Source organism: Squalius cephalus (assembly GCF_949319135.1).
Source record: "Squalius cephalus genome assembly, contig: scaffold_84, whole genome shotgun sequence".
Lineage (NCBI taxonomy): Eukaryota > Metazoa > Chordata > Actinopteri > Cypriniformes > Leuciscidae > Squalius > Squalius cephalus.
The window spans coordinates 50,001-58,695 of record NW_027645797.1 but is presented as its reverse complement, the minus strand read 5'-3'; the positions used below and the strand labels follow the sequence as shown (position 1 = coordinate 58,695).

Genomic DNA, 8,695 nt, shown 5'->3' with positions numbered 1-8,695 from the left:
ACGGCCGCTTTTTCTCCCATTGGCCGTGATGTCATCATCCAAAGCGGCCCCGCCTTTTTGGCGCGCGCCCGGTGGTTTTCGGCTCATATCTCCGCGAAAACTCCACCAAAATGGACCAAACCGGTACCGTTCTTTTCGTCTCGACCAGACGCTTCCGAAGAGCCCGGCGCCCGCCGGATCCGTTGAGTTTTCGCCGAGATATTTGCGTTTTTCGCCTTCGCGGCGCTGTATCTCGGGCCCCCGGGGGCCCCGGAGGCCGTGGGTGGGCTCTTTGGAAAGCTCTCGTCCCGCTCTATACTCGATAAAAATTTGGCGTCGATAGGACCCACCGCGGCCGAGTTACGGCCGTTTTAATACGTTTGCAGTGGGTTACCATCCATCAAAAGTGCGTGCGCTCTAAGGTGGGCGCCCAGGCCGGCCAGGGCGCTCCATACCCGACTAGGAGCGCCTAGCCCCGCGGCCCTGGTGGGCCTGCCGGTGCAAAGGGTGTCCTGCAAGGGACCATTCTGGTTTTGGGGGAAGTGGGGTGACCGCTTCCCCCGGGGAGTCTGGGGATCGGCTCTGGGGGGGTCTGTGGCCCTGTGGCTTGGTCCTGGAGCCCATCCTCGCTCCCAAAACCTAAGTCCCAAATGTTGCAGTGCACCCTGAGCTCCAGGCACCCGGGAGCTCTTCGGCCAACCCAGGGAGGGTGCCTTGTCCCCGGTCAGACGCAGCTCGCCCCCGCCGCCCCTGGGGCTCAGCCTGGAGCCGAGACGGTCCTAAAACGGCCCTTGGGGCCTATATGGGAGAGGAGGGTGGTGGAAGTCCTGGAGGGAGAGGGCCTCCAGGACCGGCCCAAGCCCAGCCAGGGGCCACTCTGGCTGGGGACGAAAACCAGGGCGAGCTGGGCGCCCGGAGCTCTGGAAGTCCTGGAGGGAGAGGGCCTCCAGGACCGGCCCAAGCCCAGCCAGGCCCCGCTCTGGCTGGGGACGAAAACCAGGGCGAGCTGGGCGCCCGGAGCTCTGGAAGTCCTGGAGGGAGAGGGCCTCCAGGACCGGCCCAAGCCCAGCCAGGCCCCGCTCTGGCTGGGGACGAAAACCAGGGCGAGCTGGGCGCCCGGAGCTCTGGAAGTCCTGGAGGGAGAGGGCCTCCAGGACCGGCCCAAGCCCAGCCAGGCCCCGCTCTGGCTGGGGACGAAAACCAGGGCGAGCTGGGCGCCCGGAGCTCTGGAAGTCCTGGAGGGAGAGGGCCTCCAGGACCGGCCCAAGCCCAGCCAGGCCCCGCTCTGGCTGGGGACGAAAACCAGGGCGAGCTGGGCGCCCGGAGCTCTGGAAGTCCTGGAGGGAGAGGGCCTCCAGGACCGGCCCAAGCCCAGCCAGGCCCCGCTCTGGCTGGGGACGAAAACCAGGGCGAGCTGGGCGCCCGGAGCTCTGGAAGTCCTGGAGGGAGAGGGCCTCCAGGACCGGCCCAAGCCCAGCCAGGCCCCGCTCTGGCTGGGGACGAAAACCAGGGCGAGCTGGGCGCCCGGGGCTCTGGAAGTCCTGGAGGGAGAGGGCCTCCAGGACCGGCCCAAGCCCAGCCAGGCCCCGCTCTGGCTGGGGACGAAAACCAGGGCGAGCTGGGCGCCCGGGGCTCTGGAAGTCCTGGAGGGAGAGGGCCTCCAGGACCGGCCCAAGCCCAGCCAGGCCCCGCTCTGGCTGGGGACGAAACCCAGGGCGAGCTGGGCGCCCGGAGCTCTGGAAGTCCTGGAGGGAGAGGGCCTCCAGGACCGGCCCAAGCCCAGCCAGGCCCCGCTCTGGCTGGGGACGAAACCCAGGGCGAGCTGGGCGCCCGGAGCTCTGGAAGTCCTGGAGGGAGAGGGCCTCCAGGACCGGCCCAAGCCCAGCCGGGCCCCGCTCTGGCTGGGGAGAGTGAGTTCAATCTCCACCGTTGTGGTGGAGCTGTGGATTTTTTGAAAAATATGACAAAGTCCGTAAACGTGAGGTGGGTTCAGAGCTCCATGCCCTCAGACCTCCCTGGCCAGCCCAGGGAGGGTGCCTCCGTCCCGGGCACAGACAGGTCGGTGGGCCTACCGCCTGGAGCTCCGCCTGGAGCTAAGTCGGTCCTAAAACGGACCTTCGGGCCTGTATGGAGGAGGGAAAGAGCAGGTGGAGGCACACACCCGACCGACCCTCATCAGACCGTGGTGAGCCCCACTCAGAGTCGCTCTGGGTGGGTATAAACTCCAGCTTACGCCACGCGCGGTGGAAGTCCTGGAGGGAGAGGGCCTCCAGGACCGTTCCAAGCCCAGACAGGGGCCACTCTGGCTGGGGACGAAACCCAGGGCGAGCTGGGCGCCCGGAGCTCTGGAAGTCCTGGAGGGAGAGGGCCTCCAGGACCGTTCCAAGCCCAGACAGGGGCCACTCTGGCTGGGGACGAAACCCAGGGCGAGCTGGGCGCCCGGAGCTCTGGAAGTCCTGGAGGGAGAGGGCCTCCAGGACCGTTCCAAGCCCAGACAGGGGCCACTCTGGCTGGGGACGAAACCCAGGGCGAGCTGGGCGCCCGGAGCTCTGGAAGTCCTGGAGGGAGAGGGCCTCCAGGACCGTTCCAAGCCCAGACAGGGGCCACTCTGGCTGGGGACGAAACCCAGGGCGAGCTGGGCGCCCGGAGCTCTGGAAGTCCTGGAGGGAGAGGGCCTCCAGGACCGTTCCAAGCCCAGCCAGGGGCCACTCTGGCTGGGGACGAAATCCAGGGCGAGCCGAGCGCGGTGGAGCTCTGGAAGTCCTGGATGGAGAGGGCCTCCAGGACCATTCCAAGCCCAGCCAGGGAGGGTGCGCTCTGGCTGGGGAGTGAGTTCAATCTCCGCCGTGGTGGAGCGCTGAAAAACACGAAACCTCCAGGGAAAAAAGATGGGGGGGGTTGATTCCCTGAAAAGTGCATCCCAGGCATGGCGCACCTCTCCTGGGCACGAATAAAGCCCAAAGCCCATGGAGAAGGTGACTCTGGTGACAAGATCTCAAAAAATGACAAAGTCCAAAAATTTGCAGTGGGTTCAAACCTCCAGGGCCTTCAAGGCAGTGACCCAAGCCAGGGAGGGTGCGCTCTGGCTGGGGAGTGAGTTCAATCTCCGCCGTGGTGGAGCTCTGAAAAACATGAGACCTCCAGGAAAAAAAGATGGGGGGTTGATTCCCTGAAAAGTGCATCCCAGGCATGGCGCACCTCTCCTGGGCAAGAATAAAGCCCAAAGCCCATGGAGAAATTGACTCTGGTACCGCGCTCTCCAAAAATGACAAAGTCCAAAAATTTGCAGTGGGTTCAAACCTCCAGGGCCTTCAAGGCAGTGACCCAAGCCAGGGAGGGTGCGCTCTGGCTGGGGAGTGAGTTCAATCTCCGCCGTGGTGGAGCTCTGAAAAACATGAGACCTCCAGGAAAAAAAGATGGGGGGTTGATTCCCTGAAAAGTGCATCCCAGGCATGGCGCACCTCTCCTGGGCAAGAATAAAGCCCAAAGCCCATGGAGAAATTGACTCTGGTACCGCGCTCTCCAAAAATGACAAAGTCCAAAAATTTGCAGTGGGTTCAAACCTCCAGGGCCTTCAAGGCAGTGACCCAAGCCAGGGAGGGTGCGCTCTGGCTGGGGAGTGAGTTCAATCTCCGCCGTGGTGGAGCTCTGAAAAACATGAGACCTCCAGGAAAAAAGATGGGGGGGGGTTGATTCCCTGAAAAGTGCATCCCAGGCATGGCGCACCTCTCCTGGGCAAGAATAAAGCCCAAAGCCCATGGAGAAATTGACTCTGGTACCGCGCTCTCCAAAAATGACAAAGTCCAAAAATTTGCAGTGGGTTCAAACCTCCAGGGCCTTCAAGGCAGTGACCCAAGCCAGGGAGGGTGCGCTCTGGCTGGGGAGTGAGTTCAATCTCCGCCGTGGTGGAGCTCTGAAAAACATGAGACCTCCAGGAAAAAAGATGGGGGGGGGTTGATTCCCTGAAAAGTGCATCCCAGGCATGGCGCACCTCTCCTGGGCACGAACAAAGCCCAAAGCCCATGGAGAAATTGGCTCTGGTGCCGCGCTCTCAAAAAATGACAAAGTCCAAAAACTTGCAGTGGGTTCAAACCTCCATGCTCTCAGACCTCCCTGGCCGGCCCAGGGAGGGTGGCCCGTCCTGGGCCAGAGTCAGATTTTACCGCCACTCCTGGAGCTCCGTCTGGAGCGAAGACGGTCCTAAAACGGACCTCCGGGCATGTATGGAGGAGGGTGGAGCAGCCTTCCAGGGCACGAATAAAGCCCAAAGCCCATGGAGAAGGTGACTCTGGTGACAAGATCTCAAAAAATGACAAAGTCCAAAAATTTGCAGTGGGTTCAAACCTCCAGGGCCTTCAAGGCAGTGACCCAAGCCAGGGAGGGTGCGCTCTGGCTGGGGAGTGAGTTCAATCTCCGCCGTGGTGGAGCTCTGAAAAACATGAGACCTCCAGGAAAAAAAGATGGGGGGGTTGATTCCCTGAAAAGTGCATCCCAGGCATGGCGCACCTCTCCTGGGCAAGAATAAAGCCCAAAGCCCATGGAGAAATTGACTCTGGTACCGCGCTCTCCAAAAATGACAAAGTCCAAAAATTTGCAGTGGGTTCAAACCTCCAGGGCCTTCAAGGCAGTGACCCAAGCCAGGGAGGGTGCGCTCTGGCTGGGGAGTGAGTCCAATCTCCGCCGTGGTGGAGCTCTGAAAAAACACGAAACCTCCAGGGGAAAAGATGGGGGGGGTTGATTCCCTGAAAAGTGCATCCCAGGCATGGCGCACCTCTCCTGGGCACGAATAAAGCCCAAAGCCCATGGAGAAAGTGACTCTGGTGCCGAAATCTCAAAAAATGACAAAGTCCAAAAACTTGCAGTGGGTTCAGACCTCCATGCTCTCAGACCTCCCTGGCCGGCCCAGGGAGGGTGGCCCGTCCTGGGCCAGAGTCAGATTTTACCGCCACTCCTGGAGCTCCGTCTGGAGCGAAGACGGTCCTAAAACGGACCTCCGGGCATGTATGGAGGAGGGTGGAGCAGCCTTCCAGGGCACGAATAAAGCCCAAAGGCCATGGAGAAAGTGACTCTGGTGCCGAAATCCCAAAAAATGACAAAGTCCAAAAACTTGCAGTGGGTTCAAACCTCCATGCTCTCAGACCTCCCTGGCCGGCCCAGGGAGGGCGGCCCGTCCTGGGTCAGATTCAGATTTTAGCGCCACCCCTGGAGCTCCGTCTGGAGCGAAGACGGTCCTAAAACGGACCTTCGGGCATGTATGGAGGAGGGTGGAGCAGCCTCCCTGGGCACGAATAAAGCCCAAAGCCCATGGAGAAAGCGAGTCTGGTGGCGAAATGACAAAGTCCAAAAATGTTGCGGTGGACTCAAAGCTCCATGCTCTCAGACCTCCCTGGCCGGCCCAGGGAGGGTGGCCCGTCCTGGGTCAGAGTCAGATTTTCCCGCCACCCCCGGAGCTCCGTCTGGAGCAAAGACGGTCCTAAAACGGACCTTCGGGCCTATATGGAAGAGGGGAGTGCGGCCCTCATCAGACCGTCGTGAGTCCCACTCAGAGGTGCCCTGGTCGGGTATAAAGTCCAGATTACAGGTCTCTGGAAGTTCCTGGAGGGGAGAGGGCCTCCAGGAGAAAGCAGGCCGGCCAGCCCAGGCAGGGGGCACTCTGGCTGGGGGAAGAGAAGAGACTTCCATCTCTGGCAGTACGAAACCTCCAGGAAATGACAGGCTGGTTCTCTGAAAGCGCTTCCCAGGCAGGGTGCAGCCTCCCCGGGAGTCGAATCAAGCTCAAACGGGGCCCCCCACTGAGTCAAAATTTGAAGAAATGACTAAGTCCATAAACGTGAGGTGGGTTCAGAGCTCCGTGCTCTCAGACCTCCCTGGCCAGCCCGGGGAGGGTGCCTCGGTCCCGGTCACAGACAGTTGGGCGCGTGCCTACCGGAGCTCCGCCTGGGGCTGAGTCGGTCCTAAAACGGACCTCCGGGCCTTTGTGGAGGAGGGAAAGAGCAGGTGGAGGCACACACCCGGCCGCCCTCATCAGACCGTCGTGAGTCCCACTCAGAGTTGCCCCTGGGTGGGTATAAAATCCATATTATACACCACTCTGGAAGTCCTGGAGGGGAGAGGGCCTCCAGGAGAGAGTCGGCCGGCCAGCCCAGGCAGGGGGCCCTCTGGCTGGGGAAGAGAAGAGACTTTTGGTCTCTGGCAGTACGAAACCTCCAGGAAATGACAGGCTGGTTCTCTGAAAGCGCTTCCCAGGCAGGGTGCAGCCTTCCTGGGAAACGAATCAAGCTCAAACGGGGCCCCCCATTGAGTCAAAATTTGAAGAAATGACTAAGTCCATAAACGTGAGGTGGGTTCAGAGCTCCGTGCTCTCAGACCTCCCTGGCCAGCCCGGGGAGGGTGCCTCGGTCCCGGTCACAGACAGTTGGGCGCGTGCCTACCGGAGCTCCGCCTGGGGCTGAGTCGGTCCTAAAACGGACCTCCGGGCCTTTGTGGAGGAGGGAAAGAGCAGGTGGAGGCACACACCCGGCCGCCCTCATCAGACCGTCGTGAGTCCCACTCAGAGTTGCCCCTGGGTGGGTATAAAATCCATATTATACACCACTCTGGAAGTCCTGGAGGGGAGAGGGCCTCCAGGAGAGAGTCGGCCGGCCAGCCCAGGCAGGGGGCCCTCTGGCTGGGGAAGAGAAGAGACTTTTGGTCTCTGGCAGTACGAAACCTCCAGGAAATGACAGGCTGGTTTTCTGAAAGCGCTTCCCAGGCAGGGTGCAGCCTTCCTGGGAAACGAATCAAGCTCAAACGAGCCCCCCATTGAGTCACATCTGAAGAAAAGACTAAGTCCACGAACGTGAGGTGGGTTCAGAGCTCCGTGCTCTCAGACCTCCCTGGCCAGCCCGGGGAGGGTGCCTCGGTCCCGGTCACAGACAGTTGGGCGCGTGCCTACCGGAGCTCCGCCTGGGGCTGAGTCGGTCCTAAAACGGACCTTCGGGGTCTCGAGGAGGAGGGGACAACGGACACGGAACACAAGAGCCATGGTGGTCAGACCGGGTAGGGAAACGGCCTGACTCAGCCCAGAGTAGTGGCACTTGGTGCGGGCGAGAGACTTCCAGTAAACGCGGGTCTGGTTTGGACACCCAGACCCCCCTCGGTGCCAGGGCGTGCATACCGGTTGAACCTGTGGCGAGCTTAGGGGTGAAAGACACGGTGACAAGGTATATAACGGACAACGGGCGCCTCCGGGTTGCCCGGGGCCCGGAGGAGCGCACCCTCTCCTTCGGGCCGTCACGTCGGGGTGCCTGGTCGATTGGAGCTTCGGACGCGCCAGGGGACGGCCCCTGCCCGGTCGAGAGGCCGCTATGGGCAGCTTGCTCCTCCCCGATTTGCGCGTCGACTCTAGACGCGGCCTCCCTCCGGGGAAAGCAGGCCGCGTCGAACCTCGGGAGACTCAGCTGGCCCGTCGGAAAAAACGGATGTCCGCAGCAGGGGCGGCCGCGGGTGCGTCGGGAGGCTTGGACGGTCGGTGGGGTTTCCTTAGGGGGCCCCCTTACCCCGCCGGCACGTCTTGGAGCCGAACTTTGCCCCGCGCCTCCCTCGCTTTGAAAGCACCCCTTCCCGGTTACGGCCTCGATCCAGAGGCCTCCCCCCCCTCCCACCCTGGGCGGAGGGTTCCCTCACGCGCCCTACGAGCGGCCGTGCCGCCTCGAGCCCAGGCCCGAGCGGAGCGAGACCCGCGTGTAGGAAGCCAGCGCGCGGCGGTTCGCTCGTCCGCCCGGGTGCTCCTCGGTCGATCCCCGAGGTAAATCAACCATATGCTTGTCGAACCGCTCGGTCTTGGGTAAATGGCGAAACAACTCCAGGGGCTTGAGACACCCCTGGAGGAAAGGGTGGTGGAGCAAAGAAAATGCAACACAGAAAAACGGACAGAGTCCCAAACGCTGCGGTTCAACCAGATTCCCACGAACACTCGACTCCTCTGGCTGGTGACCAGGGAGGGCGCCTCGGTGTCGGGCACGATCGAATCCGTCCGCCGTGACGGAGCTCCCGTCGGAGCAAAGACGGTCCTGAAACGGACCTTGGGGGTGTTGTCGAGGAGAAGGGGACACACGCTCCGCTCGGACAAGGTGAGAGGGAAAACAAACGGGTGCCTCCGGGTCCCCTCGGTTCGGTTCGCTACATCCTGGGGAGGATGCCTTATCTGGGGCGGTGAGCGGCGTCGAAGGCGCCCCCGGAGGAGAAAAAGTCCACCTCCGGGAAAAAAAAAAAAAAACGGACAGAGTCCGAAACGCTGGGGTCCAACCAGATTCCCACAAACACGCGTCTCCCTGGCTGGCGACCAGGGAGGGCGCCTCGGTGTCGGGCACGATCGAATCCGTCTGCCGTGACGGAGCTCCCGTCGGAGCAAAGACGGTCCTAAAACGGACCTTGGGGGTTTTGTCGAGGAGGGGACAAACGCTCCGCTCGGACAAGGTGAGAGGAAGAAAAACGGGTGCCTCCGGGTTCGGTTTCCTACATCCTGGCGCCCTGGAGGAAAGTCCACCTCCGAAAAAACGGACAGAGTCCAGAAATGTGCATTCCAACGAGATCCCCAAGGGGACCCGCCTCCCTGGCCGACACCCAGGGAGGGCGCCTCAGACTCGGGCGCGGGCGAATCCGTCGGTGCGATGGAGCTCACGTCGGAGCAAAGACGGTCCTAAAACGGACCTTCGGGGTTTTGTCGAGAAGGGGA

At 62.0% G+C, this 8,695-nt stretch overlaps 1 protein-coding gene across 1 annotated transcript; it reads left to right on the top strand.

The window, feature by feature from the left end:
• Positions 1 to 514: 514 nt before the first annotated feature.
• On the top strand, positions 515 to 4,536 carry LOC307154237 (uncharacterized protein). The gene is made up of 2 exons (XM_079899011.1): positions 515 to 1,358; positions 1,461 to 4,536. The coding sequence occupies exons 1-2, from the start codon at positions 782 to 784 to the stop codon at positions 2,198 to 2,200; spliced, it is 1,317 nt and encodes a 438-aa protein (XP_079755137.1). The 5' UTR covers positions 515 to 781; the 3' UTR covers positions 2,201 to 4,536.
• The last annotated feature ends 4,159 nt before the right edge of the window (positions 4,537 to 8,695 follow it).

Excerpts from the sequence above, each read along its gene's own strand:
- LOC307154237 (XM_079899011.1), top strand. The coding sequence starts at position 782 with ATGGGAGAGGAGGGTGGTGGAAGTCCTGGAGGGAGAGGGCCTCCAGGA. Across the intron at positions 1,359-1,460 it reads ACCGGCCCAAGCCCAGCCAG|GCCCCGCTCTGGCTGGGGAC; the intron begins GCCCCGCTCTGG and ends AAGCCCAGCCAG.